General features: G+C 41.1%; 2 protein-coding genes across 2 annotated transcripts in view; both read right to left on the minus strand.

Moving 5' to 3' along the window:
* Positions 1–3,445: 3,445 nt before the first annotated feature.
* On the minus strand, positions 3,446–8,205 carry opn8c (opsin 8, group member c; the record flags this gene model as incomplete). Its single annotated transcript, XM_083898592.1, has 4 exons — positions 3,446–3,961; positions 4,942–5,270; positions 5,377–5,670; positions 8,103–8,205. The coding sequence occupies 4 exons, from the start codon at positions 8,203–8,205 to the stop codon at positions 3,446–3,448; spliced, it is 1,242 nt and encodes a 413-aa protein (XP_083754718.1).
* A 917-nt stretch (positions 8,206–9,122) lies between these two features.
* Positions 9,123–26,749, minus strand: part of ppp2r5a (protein phosphatase 2, regulatory subunit B', alpha isoform) — a 29,085-nt gene continuing 11,458 nt past the window's right edge. The window contains exons 2-13 of the mRNA XM_083898995.1: positions 25,734–25,930; positions 20,440–20,541; positions 20,229–20,321; positions 16,924–17,054; positions 15,553–15,612; positions 15,153–15,261; positions 14,272–14,325; positions 14,065–14,115; positions 13,856–13,975; positions 12,736–12,863; positions 12,077–12,178; positions 9,123–11,522 (exon numbers count right to left, since the gene is read on the minus strand). Coding sequence (XP_083755121.1) covers positions 11,249–11,522; positions 12,077–12,178; positions 12,736–12,863; positions 13,856–13,975; positions 14,065–14,115; positions 14,272–14,325; positions 15,153–15,261; positions 15,553–15,612; positions 16,924–17,054; positions 20,229–20,321; positions 20,440–20,541; positions 25,734–25,930 — 1,421 coding nt within the window. The 3' untranslated portion in view covers positions 9,123–11,248. The remainder of the gene's footprint in view (positions 11,523–12,076; positions 12,179–12,735; positions 12,864–13,855; positions 13,976–14,064; positions 14,116–14,271; positions 14,326–15,152; positions 15,262–15,552; positions 15,613–16,923; positions 17,055–20,228; positions 20,322–20,439; positions 20,542–25,733; positions 25,931–26,749) is intronic.

Below are 26,749 nucleotides of genomic sequence, written 5' to 3' on the forward strand. Positions count from 1 at the left end.
CTGACAGCCACGGGGCTGACATGCTCCTTTGTAAAGCACTGCTTCTTTTTTTTTTCCTCGTCTGATCACTGTAGCAAATTGCTAATGGAACCCTATTTGTACAAGTAAATGAAAGCCATTTTAACAGCAGGAGCTTTGCTCATTGATGGCTGCTGCCTGTCGAGAGGTTACATAATCACCAGGCATGCACTGGAAAACAAAGCCACGCTGAGATTCTCACGGCTGCAGGTCTCTTAAATGTCATTTAATTAGAACGTTTAATGAATTGTTCTATTATTTAACTCCGTGGTATTTAATGTTGTACAAACCCACGCTGCTTTTTTAGTCCAGTCAAATTGCAAAAAAATCTAAATATAGGTATCGTTTTAATTATTAATTATTCTTGCAGTTGCAGGAAATTGTGACACACAAGGGAGGATGAAATTAAACCTTATATATTATACGGTAGGGTCATAATTAAAATAATGTCATATGAAGGCATGACTAGAGTGATTCTTCTTTTATCTTTTAATCCTCATTTCTATGACCAGCCTTTTACAGTAAGTGTGCATGTAACTGCCCCATTATGTCCACTAATGAGGGGTTTTTTTGTGAGCAAAAAGTCAAGTACATGTGTACACACATCTACATCCAGGAAATTATAATTATAATTATCATCATAATAACAACAATAATCTTCTTAAAATGTATGTATGTATGTATGTATGTGTGTGTGGGGGGGGGGTCTCTGAGTAGCATTGAGCTCCTTTGTTCCTTCACTGGTACTTTTTTCATGACTGCATTAGACAAACATGACTAACAGATGTGCACTTAATCATGTGGCGGCAGCCCCCCCCCCCCTCCCCCCTCTCCACGGCTGTTGCTCTCAAATTAGCTGCAAACTGTGGCCGTGCATCACCAAACAGTGCTCAGGGAACGTGATTCTTTGAGGTTGTGACTGATCTAATTCAGGTTTACGTTGACAATGTCCTCCTGAACGTTACCTTCCCCCCATTTGCAAGAGGATTCACCTATGACATGTGTCCTCTGCTTTTGATCCAATAAGGAGAGATGCAGTATAGCCTTTATTCATGACTGCATGGCTAATTTACAGAAATCTATCCCTGGAGACTCTGAGATCTGTCAGGGAGACGGATCTATGGGGGGGTTGTGTCACTAGAACAGTGGGGAACAGCCCATAATCTGCCTCAATATGTGCTTGGAGTAATTCAATCTCAAAGTCTCATAAGTCAAACTTTCTATAAAATATTTCCAGATTTAGACCCTATACCTGAAACCGTTAACCTAGCGTTCCCTAGCACACTCATTCTGGCATTGTCCCAGCTTGTCCACTATTGGCGTGTTGCCACTGGCTAGCCTCGCCTCGACTCGAATTGCCTTGCCCGGACTAGCCTTGCCTTGACATGACTAGCCTCAACTAGCCTCGCCTAGACTTGATTAGCCTCGCCTTGACTCGACTTGCCTTGCCCGGACTAGCCTCGCCTCGCCATGACTAGTCTCGCCTCGACTTGCCTCAACTAGCCTCGTCTAGACTTGACTAGCCTCGCCTCGCCATGAATAGTCTCACCTCAACTAGCCTCGTCTAGACTTGATTAGCCTAGAATTGCCTAGCCTCGCCTAGACTTGACTAGCCTCGCCATGACTAGCCTCGCCTCAACTTGCCTCAACTAGCCTCGTCTAGACTTTATTAGCCTCGCCATGACTAGCCTCGCCTCGACTTGCCTCAACTAGCCTCGTCTAGACTTGATTAGCCTAGAATTGACTAGCCTCGCCTCAACTAGCCTTGCCTGGACTTGATTAGCCTCGCCTCGCCTTGCCTGGACTGGACTAAGTTGATTTTACCAGGTACTATGCTACGCTACTTTTTTAGTACCTGCTTTTAGCCGTGCAGTGATGACTCCGCCCACGTTGAGTAGGTACTACTTTTGTAGTGGAAAACCAACCTAAGCTGTGCCAAACATGAACAACGAGATGTTAATCCCACCAACAACAATACATTTGACATGTATTGTTATTCATTTGCCGTGTTTTGTTGAAACTCGAGTGCGTCAACTTGAGTGCACAATTCAGTTGTGTAAGCTGCGGGAGCCACAGATAAATGGATCTGTTCTCTTTTGAACACGCATAAAGCAATTTATTCGCCGAAAGACCAGGAAATGAGTCATGAGCGCTGTGCTTGTTTCACAAGGTCGTGGCCTGCATAGAAATATCTGGATGTTTTATGGCTATTTTCAGAGCACAAAAACATGAACATGAAAGCGTAGCACGTCGTAGTAAAATATTTTTTTTTACATACATTTTCCAAACGTATTCACAGAAATGTTGAAATATTTGTCAGATATAGAAATGTGGGTACATTTGATCAGAATGTAAAATAAAATAGCATCAGAACACTTATTATGACATAGTATAAATAAGTAAAGGGACTGAAGAAACCACCTGTTTGCATGTTTCACACTGAATTTAACACATTCAAGACATCAGGCATTTAGACATCGTTATTATAGTTAACTAAAACTAACTGAAACTGAATTGCGTGCTAGCAAAAAAAATAATACTTTTTTTCCACTTTTTCCCTCTTTGGCGACAAAGACACCGATTCGCTGGCTTCCTACGGAAATTACCGTAATAGCCACACGACGGCTTTGACGTGCAACTTCTTTGTTACTCGTTACTACCAAATAAAATCAGAAGAAGAAGAGTTGGTATTATGGTCTGTATTTATATAGCACTTTTCTAGTCTTGATCAGCTTAACATGATAGTTTTCACCCATTCATACGCTGTAGTGTTAAGTGTCTTGCTCAAGGACACATACAGACTAGCAGAGCCAGGAATTGAACCCACAAAATACTTTTTTTAAAAGTACTTTTATATCAGAAAAGTACTTTTGATACTTAAAGGTGCATTATGTAATAAATCTAAAGCTGGCCATAAAATCCTCCTAATATGTCACAGAGACTCAGGAATAATGTTCATATAACAAACTGAACTCACCAACAACAACAGTACAGACAAAATATTTGCATTAAAAAAAATATTTTGCAGACTGCAAATCATGTTTATGTTTTGAAATCATGTTTTGGCATGTGGCGCCACCTACCGCCGTCTACCAATCATTGCAGTTAGTAGAGTCTCAGCTGCCGAGCAACCACGGGTTGCCAGTTACGTCAGAAAACAAAACCTAAAAGACCTCGGTATTTTGAATTTGAATGTAGTAACGTGTATGGCACCTTTAAGTACAGTAAATGTCATACTTTAAGACTTTCACTTATGTAATCTTATAAAAAGTGACTACCAAAGTCATGTTGATACTTACTCAAGTAACCCTTTAGGTACTTATACATCCATTTGTGATTCTTCAGCAGCATAAGAACAGGACCAGAGCGGATCATGAGCGTCGCCTTCAAACCAAAGATCCCTCTCCATGTAAATAAGCAGCAGCGTTCATATGGAGACAGGCAGACAGTGTTTGCCAGGTTTAGTGTTCATAACGTTGGACGAGCTCTTGGACGTGGAGCCCCAGCAGGTGTACACCGGCCTGCCCATGACCCCGTGGTCACTGGAGCGCTGACCTTTGCCCTTTCTCTTGGTCTTACTGTGAGTCCTGTCCTGGGTCAGGCTGAGCGCCTGCTTTTTTTTCTTCACGTGGCCCCTCTCATGGAGCTGAATGTGAATGGGGAACGTGGGATGAGGGACGACGGCGACGTGGATGCCCACGCGGTTTCCCCCCAGCTTGGAGCAGAGGGACAGGTGCAGGCAGCGCAGCTCCCGCTGGAACGTCTTGTTGAAGTAGAAGTAGATGAGCGGGTTGTAGATGTGGGAGCTTTTGGCGAAGAGGGCGGGGAACACGAAGCCCTCGGGGGCCATGTACCAGTCGCCCTTGTGGAAAATGAAGAGGAAGGAGACGATGGCGTACGGCGCCCAGGCGATCACAAAACCCAGGCTGATGCAGAAGAACATCTGGAAGAGGAAGTGACAGATGAAGATGTGATACAAAATGTCAAAGTACACTGCCGTTCAAAAGTTTGAGGTCACTTAGAAATGTCCTTATTTTTGAAGAAAAAGCACTTTTTTTCCAATGAATCTAACATTAAAGTTCCCGTAGAGTGGTCCTGTTGCACATATATGTTAGTTATGGAGGTCTACTTACATACATTAACTTGTTTTTATGGTCAAAAACCTCCTAGTTGCTGCAAACCAACCGATCAAAATCTCTCCTCACTGAAGCTCTCGTCAGCCACATCTCACCCCCAGAAGACAGAGCTGTGTTGTGATTGGTTAGCCAACGAGAGCTTTCCCAACTGTCTTGTGATTGGCCAATACCTGGAAGTGACGTAATCAGCACACCAGCTCTCAGAAGCGCAGCTCCCCCCTCTGGAACGGTGGATGCACTGCTACTCATTATCAAAACATTGTTTTAACAATGTTTAAAAGCTGCAGTCCATTTTACAACTTTGACCCAGAGTCAGAAGACACTATCGCTAGTGAAACAACTCCACAGCGGACATTCTTCTTCTTCTTCTGTGGTTCAATGTACGCAACCGGATGTGCCCGGACTAGTGCCTGGAGCAGGAGGATCTGCTGTTCAGGAGACCGGATCCTTACGTCACGATTGCAGGCTTTTTCAGACCGCTTGCAGAGCCCCGAGAATACAATACAACCCAGTGTTCTCAGCAATGGGAGCTTTAATGGCATATGTACATAGGTGTATAGAGGCCCATTTCCAGTGTTCTAATGGTACATTGTGTTTGCTAATCGCGTTAGAAGGCTATTGGATGATTAGAAAACCCTTGAAAACCCTTGTGCAAATATGTTAGCACAGCTGAAAACGTGTGACTTTCAATGGAAAACATAAAGAAATTGTATCGGTGACCCCAAACTTAGCAACGGTAACGTAAATCTGACAGAACACTAACACCGACTCCCACCACCTCACTGACCACAGAGAGACGCTTCTCGGTGTGCCGCAGGTTGTTGCTGATGCCTTTGGCGGACAGCGTGTCAGAGAAGCGGGACACCTTGTAGAGGATCTGACACTGGGACACCACGATGAGAAGGACGGGCACCAGCGTGAAGCAGGCGAAGGAGCAGATGACGTAGAAGGCGTCCTTTGCCGACGTATGATAACCCCTCCAGGCCACGGTGCAGGACAGACCGTAAGGCTCGGGCACGTAATCGCCCCATCCGAAGAGAGGGAAGCTGGACCACAAGGTGGCGACCAGCCAGATGACGCCGCACATGATGCGGAGGTTGACGCCGTCGAGCCAGGCTGTAAAAATGAACAAAAATGCAGTTATTTATAACAAAATAAACCCATTAAAGGCTTCACCAAAGTTGTCTAGGACTAAGGATAACTCAAACTCCACAGTGCTCACTGTAGAAAAAGCTGCTGCAGGTCTTCAGGTATCGCGTGACGCTGATGGCGGCGATGGTGAACATGCCGCACAGGCCGAAGATGTAGCAGCCCAGGCCGTAGTAGACGCACGTGACGTTAGCGCCCAGCCACGCGTGGTTGAAGGAGGACATGATGGAGAGCGGGTAGAAGCAGACGCAGCAGAAGAAGTCCACCACGGCCAGGTTGACGCACAGCAGCTCGGAGCCTGCCATCTTCTTCCTCCGGCGGTAACAGATCACCAGGACCAGCCCGTTGCCCGAGACGGAGAGCACAACTGAGGGAGGTAAGCCAAAAACAAGGTTTATTTTTCATTTTTCTTTCAAAATAAAAGCTGTGGAAAAAGAATATTTCATGGGTTTCACACACAGACGTGTTGAGATGCTCCTTTAAAGCTGTAGTATGTATCTCTGTTATTATTCTGCCTGTTTGGTTTCAATGGCAAATTCAGTTTCTCCGTCTCAGAGCTACAGCCGCTGATCACCCTTTTCCTAACACAGAATGTGTATTGTGTATTGTGTATTGTATATTGTATAATTAGGATGTCTAGACTGAACCTGCACCTTCCAACAACATCCGCAGGGAGTCAGCTCCCCGATAACTACAGAAGACAAAGAGGTGTGAAAACACCGCCTGGAAAGGCAGACTCTTTGTCTATTGCTCAGGTATAAATGTGAAGGGCCCACTTTGCTCTGGGTCTTTCTCTAGCGAGGATCACTCCTGTGAAGATTGAGCTTTTCCTTGCAAAGAAAATAAAACCTTGTTGGCCGGCAGAAGTTCTCTATGTTCCACAACAGTGAACAGCAACAATGTAACAGTGTTTGTGCGGGCTGTCAGGCAAAACTATCAGACGCGACTGAGGGAGCACAGGCGGGAGGGGTTTTTCTTCTGAAACTTTTTTGTGGGCAGCTCTTTTTTCGTTTTCTGTCATAATCCTGACGTAAAACAAATCCCTTCCTGTGAATGTCGCCCGGTGACACGAGCTGCAAACGCTGCTACGGCCGCAAAAGCCGACAGGAAATTTGCTGGGATGTCTTTCTTTTTAATTAACTCGCCTCATACATACATCTCATTCATGTCACTGGATAAAGACCCTCTATGGTGCTAATCTTGTTCTCCCTTCTCAAAGCCTGAAGTGTCGGCTGCATAGTTTGCGCCATAGAATAGCTCCTGTGTGCGGGTTATAAAGACAATGAAGGACATCACGGCATGGCATCTTCACCCCCACATACAGCCGACAACATTCATTAATTATCACCCCCCCACACACAGACCACCCCCCCCCCCCCCCATTTGAAATCGATCCAAACATCCTGCGCTGCTGCTTGGTCATAATTACTCAGGAAAGGTCGCCTGCCACTGCTGACCTTACTTTCTATGGACTAATATTAAATACTATACAAAATTATACTAGTATACTAAAATGATTTTTTCTTTCTAATTAATCAAACATCCAGAATGGAGAGAAGGGAAGAAGAAGAAAAGTCTACTTCTGTTGCAATACGATGACATTTGAATAAAAAATACATTAAAATGGAATTCATTTGCATACATTTTCCTTTTTTTTTTATTAAGCTTCCTCATGTCAGATCATGACAAATCAACTGCGTTACAGCAGAACCATAATACTCGTGGACATATGCGCGCACACGCAACACACACGTAACGTAACACACTTCAAGATAAGCCAGGCATTTCTGTGGAGCCGCATAACCGATTAGACCCACACAATGATAAGTATAAAAACACGTGTATGAAGGTTTTTATACAGAATAAATATATAAACATATAAGTAAAAGAAATACAAATTAATGAATTAACCCGCTTTGAAAATAAATGAAGCAATATTTGGATTGTACGTTGTTCATGCTTGAACATATACACATTTACCTATATACAAGCGTATATATGTGTGTATTTATACACATATGTATATATATAGTATAAACATTTATATGTAGTATAAACTTATATATATAAACATAATAAAGAACTACAAATATAAATAAATGAATTAACCCACTTGGAAATAAATTAACAATATTTGGATTGTACGTTGTTCATGCTTGAACATATACACATATACACACGTATATATATATATAGTATAAACATATATATATGTAGTATAAACATATACATATATATACGTGCATATATATATATATATGTATAATAAAAGAACAAAACCTGCCTGTGGACCCAAAGATGGAAAGGACTCCAAACGTGTACTTCTTCATGTACACATCATTTCACTGAAGTGTTGGTAATGGCTTCACATAATTATTTCAAATATTAAAACACTTTTCTTTATCTCCTTGATCTCTGAATAAGAGGTGTTTTGTTTTCCCCAAAGCTATAGGAGCCGCTGCAGAGGGGCTGAAGAGCCACACATGGCTCTCGAGCCGCAGGTTGCAGACCTCTGGTATAAGCTGACTGAGTCCTTTGTGTAAGCGGTCAATAAACCTTAATGTTGTACGAGGATTCTCCTACAAAAACACCCACAATTTGCAGACACTTTTTTGATTAAATGTTTGTAATGTGAATTTTGTCTGTTAATTAAAAGTGTTCCAAAGAAGAAAAAAGCTGATGCAGAGTGACATAAAGTAGCCCAATTATATTTAAATGTCACATTTTATGTTATAGCCACTGTAATCATCATGCACAGTGTGTGAAGTGAGCAGACAGAAAGAGAGCGAGCGCACATACCCACTGAGAGGATGGCCAGTCCCACACATATGTCAGCAGCTGGGGTCAGCTTAGAGGTGAAGGCAGACTCGGTCCGGTTGTCATCAGAGGATCCCAGAGACATTGGTTGCCGCCGCTCCTGGTTTCCGCTGCAGGCAAACTTGCATGTAGACTTGTCTGACACGGAGAGAGACGCGTGTGCATGCATGCAGGTTCACCCTCCCTTTTATGGAGGCTGGTTTGCGTCGCTATGACAACATAAAAGGACCAGCTGATGAGGTTAGGAGTGTTGGGATGAACGCGACTGAGGCCTCATCAGAGGAGACGCCTGCAGCCTGACCAGAAACAATATTCAAGTTTATTCATTTATTATATTTATTTTTTAGAAATTATAAATAATAGGGTATAATTTAGTATAATTGAATCAAATTAACCAGTGAGTGGTAAAAAAAATAAATAAAAACACACAGCCAGCAGCGATATATAATGGGCCTAATTTTTCAAGTCCACATGATTGTTAAATTATGGCCACTCGCCCATTATCTAACCTCTTATTAACACTGCTGGACTTGGAAATGATCCATAAAAACAACTAGAAAACTAGTGTGGATGTTTTTCCTCTTAAAACTACTAATCATTTCAGATTATTCCATTAATTCCTGGTCTTTTTTCAGTCTATGACTGAGATTAAATATTTCATAAACAGGTCATTTACATATTTAAGAGTAGTCATAGGGACATTAACTTAAACTTTTGATACTTATTTTTTGGATTATAAATGCAGGACTTATTCATGGTGTGATTTTCTACTCAAATAAGGTAAGAGTTTTAAAAAGCAGTAAATAGTATTCATGGTATGTATTCAGATAAGATAACAATTCATATTGCACCACCTACTGACATTAATGACGTACTGCGGCTGAAGGAGAAAGCAAAAAAACTAAAGAAAAAAGAACAGGCTGAAAAGGTATATTTTGAATACAAAGATAAAATAGACTTTATTAAATGGTGAAACCTAAATAAGTGATTAGAAGACTCCACACGCTTTTTTTTTTGTTTGTTTTTTTCTCAAAGTCACAGAGGCTGGAATGCTGTACAGACACAAAGGCATCAGAGGGAGCTAAAATATCAACTAAAAATATCAACAAGAGTCTAGACACCTGGATTCAAGGGGATCACCATCGTTCAATCGAAAAAGAAAACACAAGTCGTTCCTATGATCAGTTGCAGTCGGGTTGAAATCAAAAATCAAAAGTGATTGGAGTCTGGAGTGGAGAGGAGTGAAAAGGCATTGACGTTACCAATTCAATGGGATTTTCCTGTTAGGAATAGAAGATAAAGTTATGATTTTACAAATGCACAAGTTCAGGCGTGCTTATCGAAATCAGAGTGTTTGAAAGGTCATCTTCGCTTTAAGAGTCAAACAATGGTGTTTATATAGCACGGACTGCACTTTCCTAGATCAGGGAAATACTACAACGCTCCATATAAGTATTCAACTGAGTGGCGTTTCCCTTTGGATAGCCTCCAAACACATAATAGACGGGAGTCATCACATACACACCGAAGCACATTTATGCATCATTTTCCATCTGCAAAAACACATTCGCTTTATCAATAACCTAGAAAAATATAGCGCTGTGGGTTCTCAGGTGCACGTTTGTGTTTTTTAGAAACGGCCAAATCACTCAATTGTTTGGGGAAATATTTGCTTAGATAGATGAGGAGATGAAGCACTAGCCAACTCCTACGGGCTCTGGGTTAGCTTAGCATAGCATGAAGACTGGAGAGAGAAAAAAAAGTCTGGAGGGGAAAAATAACGCGTGTTTGTTTACTCTGTACAAAAAACATTAAGTAAATACTACAGTTAAGTTTTTTTTTAACAAGGGGTCAAAACCCAGAGTATTTCTTTGTGAGGACAAGCAGTTTTGCTAAGCTAGCAGTTGTCAGTCTTCGTGCTATGCTACGCTAACTGAACGTAGGCTGCAGTGTCATACTTCTTTAAAAAACGCCGCCAATCAATACTTTTGATAAAAAATAGTTTCTGAAAGCGGCAGTGACAAACAGCCAGACCTCTCTGCTCGTGAAGTCGGGCTATTCACGCTTGAATAAAGTTTCCCATCAAACACGGTCATTAGGGGTCGATGTAAAGATGAGGAGGAAGAATGCTAATGGCAGCAAACGGACAGGAAGTTAGCCAAAAGACGACGTCAATGACAGCAGCTTTAATTCATGTCAAGCTAAAAAAAAAAAAGTGAAAGAAACTAAAACAAAAAAAGAACAAAAATATAGCATCCTTTAGAAGCCCTCTCAATACTTTAGTGTAAATAATCTCATCAACTGAGGTGTTGTGTTCACAACAAAAAGCTTCCTGTTTTTCCCCCAGACAAAAAAAAATATTTACCAACACCTGAAACACAACAAATAATCTCAAAAATGTGACATTTACCATTAATAAATTTGAACCATTCCACTGCACATTCTCCGCTAACCATTCATTCATCTCTGTGATTAGTTTTCCTTTATTAGGTGACGTTTGTTTTGGCCGCGAACGTCTCGTTCATCAAGGACACCAGAGATCCGTCGTCTAGCTTCTTCTGATCCTAACAACAGCCCTTTTCTATACATTAATGACCACTAAATGTCTAATAACTATGGGTCTGGTCCCATTTTTTTTTTTTGCCCCCACATACTCCCAAAGTCTGCAAGTTCTCTTCTTCTTAAAGGTTTGTACACCCATGTGTTGGCAGCGAGTGGGGAGCGCACATTAAAAATAGACTTTAAATAGCTATACAGCTCGTCTAAGTGCAGCACGATTGGAAACATTTAATTCAAGTCATCATTATTTTCTCCCCGTTCCCCCGAATATCATACAACGAATATAACAAATCAGTTAAGAAACTAAATGTGAAAGGATAAATCTTTGATCAGACAGATAAACAATATACTATAGCCACACTGTAACATCCAAAAATAGTCTTAGGTTGAAATATATATATATATATATATATTTCTTTTCTGCCAAAGAAATGCTGGCGTTCTAAGAAGATGTAATACATACTGCTGAGGTGTACTTTGTTTTTTTTTTCCTGTCTCCATCAATCCTCTCCTGGCGGTCGTGAACATGGGGGTCAAACCGTTACAGAAGACAGAGCTGAGGTCCGCTGTCATTTGGCACATGTATTGCTCTCAGTGGCTGATACACTCACATCAGGCTCCTTGTTGTCTGTGGTGACGACGGCGGCGGCAACAGTGGGATCAACACTCTTGTTCTGGTTGTCATTATTACTACTGCTGCTGCTGTTGTTGTTGTTGTTGTTGTTGTTATTCTGGACACTCGTGAGCCCGTGGCTGTTGTTCTGGATCAGAGTGGCTTTGCTGAGCCTGAGCTCGTCGAGCTTCTTCCACAGATCATCCCTCTCCTGCTCCTTTTTCTTCTCCCTGGATCAACAGCAAAAAAAAAGGTGTTCTTTTCTTTTTTTAAAGGAACCCTGTTCAGGCGTTAACATGCTGCGGCACCAGAGTCCAGGCACCGTTTACCAGTTAGCTCCGTTAGCTTCTTTTGCGCTGTTAGCGGGGCTCTGTTTTTAGAGTTTACCGTTACTTTAGAGACTCATTTAACAAATCGGGAGTCACGTAAACATGACGTCACACTTGTCTTTTTCCAGTCAGTCGTCATGAAAATGCATCATGTGCGTTAACGTCGACGCCGTTAATGTGCGTTAACGTACCCAGCACTAGTTGTCTGACTTTTGCCCTTCTTGATATCAAAGTTTGAAATTCCACATCCATTATGTTATAAATCACATCAATATGATGAAAGATGTGGCTTTTATTGACCCGTTATCCTTCTTAAAATAAAAAAAAAGCCCCTTTGTTCAACTATACATATAATATTTTGGCCAAACAGGGACAATCCACTCTCTCTTATGAGAAAATTGAATTCAGTGATTTTTGTGAAGTGAATTTTATTGGCTTTTCTTGCTGTGACTCACCGTTGCCTGTCCACTTTATACGAGGACGTCAGCTCATCGAACAAGGTGCAGTTCATCTCCATCAGCGTCTTCAGCACATTGTAGACCAGAGCTACGATTGTCCTGGCGAACAGAAAGGAGACGCTTTAGAAAATATTCTGAGTAAATGGCAAGAAAGAGGTATAAAAAGGGTTTCATATTCATAAATTAGAAATGTAACCTATCATTGGACACTACATTTTGAAATTTACGTGGCAAGTGGAATTTTTCAAAAGAATTACTCAAGAGGTACAATCAGTCACATTCAGTTGGTGCTTCTTTCCACTTGTGAAAGATTTTCCTGGAAAAAAAAATGCAATAATCTGCTCTATTACAAGTGGCCAGGCGGTGTAAAGGGGACCAGAGAGAGCCATTAAAAGCACAGCGGATGGATAACAAAGAGTGGCCCTGCCTAGAGAGTCCTCTGGAGGGCCCATAATATCATCAAAGATCTCACACACCCCCAGCACCACCTGTTCACACTCCATACAACATACAGGAGTGTGAAATGTAAGACATCTTCTACCCCCACGCCATAAGCCTACTTCACAGCCATTAGACATGGCCCCTCCCAACATACACACAACATATAGACTAAATATAACTGAGGGAAACAAGTGAGATGAATTCATATTACATACTGATTCCAGTGCTCTTTGGAGATTCTGTACAGGTTACCGAACATGATGGGGAGGACTTTGTCGATGTTCTCCTCGATGAGGCTGAGGATGTATTCATTATTCCAGAAGTACAGTGCTCGCTCTGCTACCTGTGAGGTGAGAAGAAAGAAATGTGTGTAAATATAAATGACAAGAGAGGACAAAAAGTCTCTTTGGATGTTGACTGTTTAATGGCAGCAGTGCGCTCAGTAGTTACGCGTCATAAATGACTAATGGCGCTTTTCTAATACATGGTCTCAGTGCGACTGGCCTCGTCACAGTTATTTTGCTTTTCCATTAGCGGTAGTATCTGGTACTGTTTTTAGTACCTACTCTGGAGGTAATATAGAAATGGAAAACCAACCAAACCATGTAGAGCTGAGCTGTGCCATGCTGAGGCCGTACCACATAGTCAGGTAAAGCAGCAAGTATTAAAGTCAAAAACAAACAAATAAAGCTTCTATGAGTAGCTTTGGTTGCTGGTATGCTGCATATTGAAAGTCAAACAGGGGACACAGCATCCCTCTGGACCTGTGTGAGGTCAGGTTGTGTCCAATCATTATTTTAACTTTCAACGATCAGGCATTTACACCAACATCATGCTGCCATTGATCATCTATGAACAGGGTTTCCTTCCAGCTCTCTTTATTCTTGTGTTACACAATTGTTTTCGAAATTGACCCTGGAACAACTGAACATACTACAGCTCTGATTACAACAACATTTCTGATTGTTTTAGCTTCTTAAATGTCAATATGTTCTTCGTTTCTTTGCTCCACATAACAAAGAAATCATTAAAACTGAATTATTTCGGCTTGCGGACAAAACAAGAACATTGGAGAACATCGTCTTTTCCAGGTTTGACAGACACTGATTAACGTTTTTTTTTTAACATTTTCTGACATTTTATGGACCAAATGATTAATGGAGAAAATAATGGATTATGAAAATAATCGTTAGTTGCAGCTCGAGAATATACTACGAAACCCGTCCAGGAGTGACAGTCTGGAAAAGGCGCATTGTTGATTCATCATGTGGTCATTATATCAACACTTCTCCTTTCCTAAAGATGGAGGGATGATCTTTGTGTTTTCAGTCTCACCTGAAAGTGTGGATTGACCACGCATCGAGAGATCTGCTTGAACAACGGCTCCTGGATTTTGCTGAACTGCGTTGGCTCGATGACATCGAGAATCTCTTCAATTTCACCCAGAAACATCACCTAAATTTGAAACGACATGCGGAATATGAAGCGTTAAAGGTTTAAAATGACGTCTGTGGTGTAGAGTGTGGTGCGTGAGTGCAGGTTACCTCTTTCTGGCTGCAGGTTTTAGGCCAAAACTTCAGCAGCCCGCGGATCACCTGCACAGACAATAAGAGAATTTATCTCTAAAAAGCAACGCTAAATACTAAAATGAGTTTGAGTGGGTGGTTGACAACATGTAACAACACTTTTCTCTGTAGTGTGGACTAATTTAGTGCAGGAGGTGCTGTGTTTTGAGTGAGAAGAAAAAGTACCGGCTCAGTCAGCGTAGGATCCTTCTCCAGGAACTGCACCACACAGTAGGCCAGCTGAGTCATAAACAAAAGCACAAAAAACACATTCATATACCGTCTGTAAACAATAACCTCATCCTGATAACACTGCAGTACACCGAAGACACTGAAGACCAGTAGCTAAACTAATTTTGTGTAAAAAATTATGGAAATATTGCTTCTCTTGAAGGTTGTTGAATCGATTTCGTTTGATACTGGAACTGTTGTCTATGTGCGTGTGTTCTTGTATTTGTCTTAAAGGACCCTTGTCTGGCACAAACACTGACCTTTTAATGACCAGTAGTCCTCATTGGAGTAAAAACCTGGTCCATACAGCTCAAGTTTAGGGCTAATATTTGAAGGTTAGGGTAAGGTATAATTATAATAATAATAATAATAATGTGGTTGGGCTGTCCAAATGAATGGAAGTCCTTAAAAAGGTAGCTGCACAAATCTGTGTGTATGAGTGCGAGGCATCTTATTAAAATAATATGATATAAAATACTATTTAATATCTTTATGTTACATGCAGGACAGCCTTGAAAAAGAGAGCTTGTGTCCAGTGTCTCTGTTTAAAACAAAGGATGGTGACAATGAAGTAATAAAAATGTGTAACTGTTCAAATCCTAAATATTAGATATTTGTGTCATTTTAGAAATGTCCACTGTGGTTCTCAGTGAAAACACACTGAAGCAAAGAACCACCAATGAGTCTGCAGTTTCATTTCAACGCCACTAGATAGTGCTATAACACAGATATTACAGGACAACAGTCAATATAAAAATGCATAAAATCAACACCCGAGTTTTGTTCAAATCCACAGCTCAGGAAAACACACACATATACACAGAGTATATTCGTACCTGAGCATGGAAGAGGGCCAGTCCTTTAGCTGTGTGTAAAGGGATCAGCACTTTCATCAGGAACTGCTTGTGCTCTGCTTTCAGAGGTAACGCAAAACCATTGATGATACTGTAAACAGAGCAACAGCAGAGCAGAGATGTCAGTTTACTGTACAGAGCAATAATAAGAACACTAAATACTGCAGGATCAGAGCACAACAAGGCTGTAAAATATGCAGTAAAATAAGCTTAAACTTATTCAAAGTCTAAAAAAATTGACTCATTCCGTCTTTTAACACAATCAACAACCAAAGAGTCAAATATCATGAGTTAACTGTTTAAACACAGTATGACAAAAAAAAATATATTATTGCATTATATTATTATACTTGACGTGACCTGACCACACATCAGTACTGACCTGCCCAGGATTTCGAGCAGCTCAGCGACTCCGTTGAAGTGGTCGGTTTCATAGATAAACCTGGAGAGGCAACGGACACAGTGACGACATGAATTATGAAACGCAGCACAACAGCACACAGAAATAAGAACGGGCTGCTGCTGCCAATACTGTGCTCTGTTAAAACATTCAATTGGGAGGTGGATTGGGACATTTACCCTTTCCCCAACAACGTGCAGAACACTGAAAATCTAATCTTAGGATATTTTACTTGGTGTCGTCTGCTGATTTTTCTCCTCGGGGGGAAAGGTTCACTGAATCAGTGAGTGACCCTAAGGTCCCTTAGACCCATGACCCTTTATTTTGCTCAATTTTATGATTTAAAACCTTTATTCCCATTTACATTGCACTTTTATTCCTCGTTGATTTGTTCATTTTCTTTGTCCACATTTTTTAGCTTGCAGTCTTTTGGCTTCACAATTTCTTCAAAGCACTTTGCAACCTCTGTTTTTACAAAAGGTGCCGTATGAATAAAGATATTATTATAATCAGAATTATTATTATTATTGTTATTATGATTATTATTATTATTATTATTATTATTATTAATAATAATAAAAATGTGAGCTTGCATAGGCATATTTGTTTTTAAAGGTTGGTGTGTCCTGGTTTCTCAGTGAATCTCTGAACTCCCACCCCCCCATTTCCTGTTTTCAGATCCCAAGATCAGCTGATCCTGGCTTTCTCCCAGTCTAGACTTGAGAGTAAGGGTGAAAGTGCAGTGGAGTTTCTTTTCGGTTCTTTCCCTCTCAACACTTGAATGTGATCTATAAATCCACCTGGCATTATTGTGGTAGATGAACATATTCGGCTGAAGTCTAAGAGACATTAAAAGTACGGCTGCTATTACATAACTTAACGATCCATGCATCATTGACCTGCTTTGTTTAGTAACCCATTTCCATGTGTCTGTGCACTCATGGTATGTACCAACAGAGCCTGACAACTGTGGCACTATTTATATTGTCAGTGGCAGATGGTTAAAGTGGGTGCACCCATTTTACCACCTTGCCTGTTGGAAACGACATCAAGTGTCCCCTGTTTCATTCGTCTGAGGCTCGCCGTCACGCAGCAACAGGAGCAATAAAGATCTGACCAAAAAAAAAAGTCTCCAGTTTGTGTTTCCACTGCGTCGTAAAAGAGAAGGAGGAAAATGCACCAAACGACTATTTTCACCAAGAAGAACAAAAACACCAAGATAACACCACAATCAATAATCACACATATGAGAGAAAGAAGTAACTGAAGGAACAAGATACAACAAAAAACCCTCAGGGATAAAGCCTGTGGTTACATGAAAAGATGGGATTGTTACATTTCAATTTTACTCACCGCAAGAAAATATTGTTGATCTGCTTTCGGATGAAGGCTCGTAAGCCCAGGAACTTTCCGTAAATGCGATGCAGGATGGTCTTCAGGAAGTCCCGCTCCCTCGGGTCCTCGCTGTCAAACAGCTCCAGGAGCTAAAAGAAAAAAGAGCGAGACGGTGAAAAATGAAAGACAGACATCAACGAGTACGGCAAAGACAAAACAAACTGAATCACTAATTTACATAAGAATAAAGAATGGTTCTTTTCTGCATGAGTGAAGGACAATTGCCAATGACATTTTGGATATTATAGAAGTGTAAAAGCCTACGAACTGTGTTTGATTACATAATATCACAAACCCTTACTGATCCTGATAGGCAGTTATTTTTTGATGTCAGGCAAAAATCACTTCTATATAGAAAAAAACATCTTATTAGCAGATTAATCCATGACAAAAGCAACACTGAGTGATTTGGAGATACTGACGTGACAGAACAGATGAATTGCTACTGTTCAGAAGTTCAGACAACGGGGATAAAATGGAGTATAGAAATCGGACCTGGTGTTATTACGAAACACAAGGTGCCAGACAATAATTCATTGCCTGAGGTGATGTCAATACTTTAATCCTAGCGTGACCTACTGTGATTGGAGTTCCTGAACGCGACAAGCACGACTCGCATAACCCAATGCTAATGGTAGTTTTTTTTTTTTTAAACCTCAATTCAAACCAGACGACACATCCAAAGTTAATTTGTTCACACGCAGACCACAGACACATTGAGGGAAAGAGATGGAAAGTGAAATCTCTTAAAAAGACGATCCATTATGAGTCAATCAAGTCATTACTGAAATTAATTCAGTAATGCCTCGATTAAAAGCCGGGGGTGAAACTAATTTGATTGACTAAAGGGTGATGAGTGTAACTCTGTGACGTATAAAGCACACGTGAACAATGCCACAGGAAAGAAGTGAGGTCCATCTCCTGTGCCTAAAGCCTGATGCTAAAATTATGCCAAGACTTGTATAAGAAAGTGGCTTAAATTATTTCGTTTTGGTCATATCGACATACTACTTGCATTAATGTTAGAGCAGGGGTGTCAAACTAATTTTTACTGAGGGCCACATCAGCATAATGGTTAACTCTCAAAGGGCCAGATGTAACGGTCATACAGAATAAATGTAATAAATGTAAATCTAATGTAAAATAAAGGTAACTACACCATAACATATTGCTAAATAACTTTCTGTATTTATTACTAATTCAATTTCCCTTGTCGCATGATGCATATACAATGATACACTGCGACCCAGTGGCCGTGTCACATCTGGCCCCCAGGCCTCGAGTTTGACACGTGCTAGAGAGTAATCTATAATGGACATAAATACAGAGATGCATACACACTGGAGACTCGCTGGACTCAATTCCACAGATGTAGAGTAGATGAGAAGCAGTTTATGAACCTCAACCTGACTGGTTTTAAAGTTGCCTTGCCACAGTGAGGAGTCATTCATGGATTTAAATGATTTCTTTCCTTACTGGGGGGTGAAAAACAGTTGCTTCATACCAACACATTGACAAACACACTCCACATTATTCCACCAGTGCTCCCCTAGGGGGAAAAAAAACCCATGTGTTTGACCACATGTTCTGTGCTTTACTCCTCATCTGGTTGTTTTCCCATGTCAATGGCAGCAGGATCAGAAGCCATAATTATCAAAGAAACATGTTCCAAGGACCTAACTATGCCAACAATTATGACTTTGGTCCTACAGAACATGAAAAATATACAGCATATTGGGCTGTTGCTAATCCAATCACTGGTTCCTTGTGAGCAGTTAAGATTCCTTATCAGTCAACGTCTGCAAGCTTGCACTCAAAGAATGTGTCTGTTTAGTCTTTTTGGTGCAGAACAGGTTTACATCTGATTAAATCGACCACTGAAAGACTTGAAGACGGCTGCGCGTTTCACTTCACACCCAGAAGCAAATGATGCAACGACAGAGACTATTTAACACATACTTTGTACGCGCAGTGTAAATATTAGAGATGTGATAATGAACAAGGTCACCTGGGGGTTCTGCTAGGTAGGTGCCAAAAGTGGTGGAATCTAAAAATGGACAAAAACCCATACACCAACATGGAATCCCCACAGTAAAATGTGCCTATCCTTTTAAGGACCACCTTCAGAGAATTTCTCATCATCTAAACGACTAAGGCTGTTTCTGCCTGCTGTGCTTGGGGTGAAAATGCATCACAGGAACCATTCCCACGCCCGCTGTGCGCATTACTGTGACTTACGTGAACTAAAACGCGAGCCTTTACTGCCACCTAAACCTCCATCTCACTCCCGCTGTTCCAACCACAGTCCACTTCTCCTTCCTTGAGAGCGTAAACAACAGGCGGCTATTTAAAGCTTCGCCAAGACACACTTGCATCATGGAAAGTCAATGCAGGCACCTCGGATGTGGCTCCGCCAACATTCCTGGCTCTGTGGTCCATGTTCGCCGATGCTTCTCTCTCCCTCTCTCTCTTTCTGCTGCTTCGCACAAGAAGTGAAGCATTCCTGAGGTAGGTGGGTACTGAGCCGGGACAGATGTAGACGGGCTACAGCGTATTAATGGTTTGACTCATCCAAAAAACCAGAGTGAACGTTGGTGAACTCACAAGACAAGTACATGTATTTATCACTTGGAAAATCTGATCATTCGACCAACCAAGAGGAGCTGGCTGGAATGGCAACCTTTAAAAAAAAACCTATGACTATAAATGGAAGAATATATATTTTTTGTTTTGGTAAATGGATTATCGTGGGAATTTTGACAGCTAATGAAAACACACTATCATTCAAAAGTTTGTGGTCACTTAGAAATGTCCTTAATTTTGAAGGACAAGCACTTTTTCTTCAATGAATATAACATTAAATTAATCAGAAATGTACTCTATACATTGTTAATGTGGTAAAAGACTATTCTAGCTGCAAACGTCTGGTTTTTAATGGAATATTGTAAATACAGTATGTGTATAGAGGCCCATTTCCAGCAACCATCTCTCCAGTGTTCTAATGGTACATTGTGCTTTGCTAATCGCGTTAAACCCTTGTGCAATTATGTTAGCACAGCTGAAAACAGTATAGTCGAGTAACAGAATAGTCCATCTGTGGGTAAATCGGTGGATATCATGGCTTTGAATATGTGGCTAATAACTGAAAACCCAATAAAACATACAGTATGTGTAAAATGTGTTCCACAGAGCCAACCAGGCTTGGAAACGTCGTTAATTCTTGACTGAGGCCACGGCAACTGTTATAAATAAAAGACTCTCACCTGCAGGACAAATTTCTGATCAATGTATCGCTTCGCAATGCTGGGCTGAAAGTCTGGATTTTCTAGAAAACGCAGGAGAAATTCGTAGACCAGCTGGAAGACACAAGGAAAATTTAAAAAACAAAATATAAACATGCACTGTGTAAAGACTCCTAACACACAATAAAATGACATAAAGGCGTGTGACAGCGGAAAAGTATCCGATTCTTACTTGGATGTGAGGCCATGCAGCTTCTAGAGTGGGTTCGTCCTCCTCTGGGTCAAAATCCGGGTTTTCACTTGGCGGAAGGGTCCGGAAAATGTTGGTGCAGATCTGAAGAGGAAAAACGAGGCAGAAATAAACAGACGGGGGGGTTAACGTCACAAGAGAGGATGGGAGAATGTACTGCCAGCAAAAAGTTTTTCACATGAGAACCAGTGCTTTTTTTGTTAAATATGCAGACGTACATAAAAGATGACCACCGAATGCTGTTCAATTAGACTCAATTTAGTTTTTGAGCCTCCACACTCAGCAGCTTTATCTGGACTATCTCTGACCCACTTTAATTTAGCTGCAGAGCTGGACAAAAACATTACAGATTCTGCAGTGGCTGCAAACCTCTATTAGTGCTAACTACCAAAGACAATTGTTCTCGACAGATCACTGCCGCCCTCTGTCCCACCTTGTTATATTTAGCCACGGTAAATTTGAGTGTGACACACAGTGCCGTGGGGAGCTGGAAAAGCTGTCACTGTCATGCCGGAGCGATAAAGACTACATTAAATTACCCAGAGACGAATCCAAAATGACACAAATGGAAAAGGAGGTTAAGAAGTTTTGGGATTAATTGTTTGCACCCAAAAAATGTCTGAAAAAGGGGTTGTTTTCTTGACATAATTGCATGCATTAACTTCAGGACTAACAAACTATAAAAACATCTGTTACAGAGAGACAGATCGTAACAGGTGTGGCAGTGTAAAAAAAGAAGAAGCATGATGCCCTCTTTGAAGTGAACACTGGAAATAATTGACGGAAGCAGACGTCACGTGGAGAATTTGGGGCTGAAACCCCCCCTCCACTTCTTGAAACAAACACATTTCTAGTGACGCGCCTCTGTGTGGGTCATTAAAATATTATATAACAGTCCTCTGCTCCAAGTATTTGCTGAACAGGGCTAAATGTGCTTCAGCGCTGACACTGTGACGATCACATTTTTTACAGCACCATTACAGTCAGACCTCAGCATTAGTAAAAAGGGAATGAAACCCAGCTTTGTTTTGGTGTCACCTGTCCTCTTCACAGTTGGACAAGCTGGGCCAACAACTGTTACCCTGCGCTCTTATTTGCCTGCTCCTGCGCTTCCTGTTATTTCACAGCGGTGTGACGCTGGAGTTGCAGCTGTTTCTGAGCTGATGAAAATACCATCTGGCGAGAATATTTGTACAGTGTCCAAACTCGCTTAAATCGAGCATGTCATTCATTAGCCCAACAGTAACAGAACCCGTTGACAGGCTCTATGATTTATTATTTCACTGTTTACAGAGTGAACAGTAAAGGCTGGTGGGTGGGAGGCAGGCGCACGCCATGAAACCGTGGTGCCGACACGTTTGTCTGGCAAGGAAAGTCGAACCTGCTTCAATTTAAACACTGCTGCGTGAAAAAGTGCCTCACCACAGTGATGAGACATAACAGCAGCTGCAATTAAAATTGTCCACAGTTGTAAAATCCAGACGGCAAGAATTGCAATAGAGTGATGCTCTTTAGGCCACATATTTAGAATTCAAACCAGTTTTTAAGTATTGCCGAGTTACGTGCTGTAGAGTTTTATTGCTTGGTAATAATAAATACATTTAATTAACTAGACATAGACATATTATGCCCTTTTACTCCAAGTTAACCTTGTTTTCCTGGTGTCTTAATGAACCCGTCTGTGACATGCTTAGGTCAAAATACTGAACCACAGCAGTTCACCCTGCCAAAACAGCCCTGTTCAGAACGCTCGCTTTTGAGTGCCTGTCTGTTTAAATGCAAATGAGACACAGGAAACTACGTCAGCGTCACTGAGGCTCTGGCAGCTAACAGCAGTTAGCATTTGGAAAAGCGAGCATTTGCCGACTCTAGCAGGCACATTGCCTTATTGACTGTTTGTGTAGAACCCTGTGTTTTTTTAGGGACAAAGTGGAGATCCGTGAGGCAACAATTCCAGCAGCGAGTGCAGAAGTCAACATCGCATGTTTTGTCTCCTGTACTTAAGACTGAAGCGGACCACAAAAACAAGACCGAGTCATCTTTTTTCACACTTTCCCAACTCCAGAGTCCCAAATGTCAACATGGTTCATTTTAATTAGATACAAATGCTCAATTAGCAGCATTAGTTCTGTGAAGATCCAAGTAAAAAATCATCCATCTTCTACCGCTTTATCCTCACATGAGGGTCGCTGTGCCAATCTCAGCTGACATACACTGAATAAATGAATATCAAACTGAATCAGAAGCATGTGGATCAGAAACAAATCATTCAGGACATCTGTAGCAACACCCAGCCATACTGTGCAGTGTTTAATTATCCCACTACTGTATTCTCATTAATGCAGCCACATGACTGCATCCCAACAGAATTTATTTTCACAGTCTATTCACAATATTGAAAAAGAAGTTGTAACTACAGATGAACATGAGACAATATTGTGGGTGGATGACAAACATAGGAGGCGTGCGATAAAAAATGTTTCACGGGTGGGGAAGGAAACAGTGATTAGTGTGTATGAGTGAAGATGATGTAGGAGGATTGAAAGATGGGCTGTTCCCAAGTGACAGAGCTGTGAGTAAAACCAGTGTAGGCACACTGATGACACAGGAGGCTGCAGCTCTGTGTGGGGTCAGTTTCAAAGAGCCTGCAGTTAACTACTAACACAGGAGGAAAGAGAAAGGGAAGAGGGAAGCTTAGAGTGTGGCACTGGCACAAAGGATGAAAAAGATGTGGCTTTAAGCAAATCAAAGGGTAATTATAGCTTTTTGATGCCCTTTTTTTTTTTTAGCAAACAGTAATGTCATCGGTCTGACTACAGACAAAGAGAGAAAAGACAAGGAGTCAATCTAAATTGTATGAAAGAAGCAGTTTTTCCACAATACGCTCGTGACACTAATTACAGAGTTGGCAAAACCTCGTTTTACAAAGATGAGGAAACCTCGCTGTTTGTAATCTCGACGATCTCAGTGATCAAAGCTGGCGTCAGTGCAGCAGAATAATGGGCTGCACTTGAAACACTCACCTCTTCATTATCATGTGATGCCAAGCATGGAGTACCAAGGAGAGCCATTATCAGGCCGGCTCGCTAAAAGTGCAGCTGCTATTTATCTAACCTCTTTCAGTGGCCTCAACGAGACTTTCTTTTGAGCATGACTTGCATCCTTCTATCATACACAACATAGACCAGTGACATTGTGAAGAAAAGCCACTGAAAAATACCGGGGCATCAACAAGAGATGTGCATTTACACAGGTAACAAAACTGTTAAACCTTCTGATAAGGTATTTAAAGACATTACACAGGGTTATTATGTAGTGTATAAATAGGCAACAGGATATTATTCAGCTCTTGATTGTGTGAAACAAAACAAAAATATTTGACTCTAAAGAACAGGGAGATTTGATTCCATAGTCATGTGAAAGGATGGACATGACTGCTAAATATCTACAGCCGCCCTAAATCTCCTGTGCCGACTTCAAAAGGCCTGGCTTCTGTGTTTACTGCCTGTGTTGGCACACTGCAAAGTTTATCATGCCATGTTGCAGACTGAGCACAACATCCCACATATCCAATTTTTAGTTACCACAACCTTCAATGTTTATATTTAGGAAAAATCCACTCGGTTGCTCAGCAGACATTTGAAATGAGGACAGGAAGAACAGACCGGTGCATCAGCATGGTGGTTCAAATTCAGGAAAATAAGACTTTAGTTTGAATTTCTTTTACTGACGCAGTGTATTTTTTAATGTATTTTTTTTAGAAAAATCAATTGGCACAGACAAGGGATGTCAATCTTAATTTGAAAGATCTGATTAATAGATGCCATTTCCTGTATCTTTTGCACAAATCTCATGATTTTTGGTCGCAATAGTCTCATTTGTGTCTGTAGAGTTGTTCCATCTGTGGCGTAGAACCAGAAATACTTCTTACATATTTCAAAACAGACATTGCATTGTTTAAACAATGACAGCAAATGTTGTCTGTGTTGGTCAAAAACGTCTGTAATTTAGCCCATGTCAGCAACATTTAAGTGCCGTTTGGTAAATATAACACCATATAATGGTGTCACAAGGAACTTAAATGTGTCTGAATGGTGCTTTTTATACGAGAATATACAATCATATGACTCCACTCCTAACTACGTTAAGGCAATGTCAGGAAGTTTCCATTTTCGTTCATGACAAAGTCATGCCAAGAGGCACTTAAACAACATGTGCAGTCTCCACAGTTATGAGGGGGAAAAAACCCATAACGGCTGTAATGAGAGAAACCGGGATCATGGTTTTTGTGGTTATAGCCAAGCGGAATTAGGATATCTTCAGCGTTTTTTTGTAATATCAAATAGATCACAAAAGGTTTTTAAGAACTTGCAAATACACCGTTAATGCTGTCGTGAATCAGTATTTGTTCAGTTTAACACGGGTGAATTTGAAGACTCCTCGTCTCAGGTGTGGACACGCTCCTGTTAATCTTCAGCGTGGAGCGACTCGCTGCAGCACGGACTACATTTTCTGACTTGCTGTGTTGCAAAGGCTGCATATGAGTCACGGTAACACCGTAGGAGGAAACCAGGCTGTTTGAGGCACCGACTACATGAACTCAAATCTATAGCATTCTTTGAAGGGCACTGGGTTGACCGATTTCAGAGAATACCAAAGCTTTTGTTGAGTTTGCAGGTCACAGTGCATTTTGTGACTAAATGCTAATAATTTAACAAGTCACGTCTCATGCCGGGGACACAGTGGTGCAGTGGCTAGTATTGTTGCATCACAGCAAGAGGGGTCAAAGGTTCAGATCCTGTTTGGACTGAGGGACTTTCTCTCTATCATGCCTATGTACAGGTCTTGAGGTAACTGTTTTGTCATAAATACATAAAATGACAATAAGAGTCTTGATAATCAAACTGCACAAGAATCACTCAATCACAAACACTCCTTCTTACTCACAATAATGTACAGTGTGTTGCCATGGAAACAATCACTGCCACAAACATTATGTGAAAAGACTTCATTTGGCCATGGGAATAGCAGAATTATCTCAAAATTAGCTTCACGAAAACACGTAAGATTATAAATGTTGTATAATAAAATGCCAGAGAGAATGATTCATTGGAGTTCTGATCTATTAAATTAAGTGGAAAGTTAAGTATAAATACAGAAGTGTGCCACATCCAACCTAGAATGACGTCTAATTATCCATCCATTTGTTTTAATCCAGACAAATGCACATGAAGTGACACTGAGCAGAGTGGTTGTGCAGAATGTACGTCTCTCACCATATTAGTGATCTCCGGGTATGTGGACTCCACCAGCACCCCTCTGTTGGTCGACACATAGTCCACAAGCTCGTTGAGCGTCGCCCTCTTGATCTCCTTGCTCTTCAGGTCCGTCACGGAGTCGAAGAAGTCGAAGAGGACACAGCACTGCTGGAGTTTCTGGGAGAACAGTTCCTGCTGCTCTGTGGAGGGGGCATCTGGAATCACACACAAGGGGAAAATACGCTGCATTAATGCTTGTATATAAATATTAAAATGCTCCATAGCAGACATTACAACTGCGAGTGTAACCATGCGTGCAAGATTTAAGCTGTATATTGTCTTTGACATCACCAACTGATTCAAATCCTGGTTGAGGAAGTCATCACAGACAGAAATAATATATCTAAATATTTTTTTAAAGATATATAACACAACTGCAAATCACCACACAATACACCAAAATATTTAGCCCCAGACAAGCAGAGCCGAGTCATTCTAGGCTTTCATTGTAAAGCCTTTTATGGATTAGACGGTGGGAGCTTTCAGGTTGTATTAAAGCCGTCAAACTTGACCCCAGCTAAGCTATGTACAGCATTTGGCAGCCATCCCAGAACTCCATTGACACACTGTACAGTGATGTCCTGTTTCAACTCAGCAGAGGCTCACTGGAGGCTCATCGAGGTCTTTCTGCAACAGGACTAGGAAGACTTGGCTAATGTGAACTAACTCTCACAGCTCTGATTTACAACACCCTCCCAAACGGGACGCCCCAAAGGTTGGGAGGTTACGAAAATACACAAAGCATTCATTACAAATGTTGACATTCGGGCACAGTGGAATTCCTCATTAAAATTGATGAATAAAGTGCACAGCTTGAGGTGGAAACATAATATGGGCTGATAAAACCTGTTAATTACACTGTTAACGGATTGTTACCATTTCCAATCTCTACCAGGAGTTGACTCAAATGCACATGACATAACGCAGCTTATCCTTTCAATAGCTTCAGCCATATTCACTGATTTCTCCAAAAG

This window comes from Microchirus variegatus (genome assembly GCF_963457635.1).
Source record: "Microchirus variegatus genome assembly, chromosome: 12".
Classification (NCBI taxonomy): Eukaryota; Metazoa; Chordata; class Actinopteri; order Pleuronectiformes; family Soleidae; genus Microchirus; species Microchirus variegatus.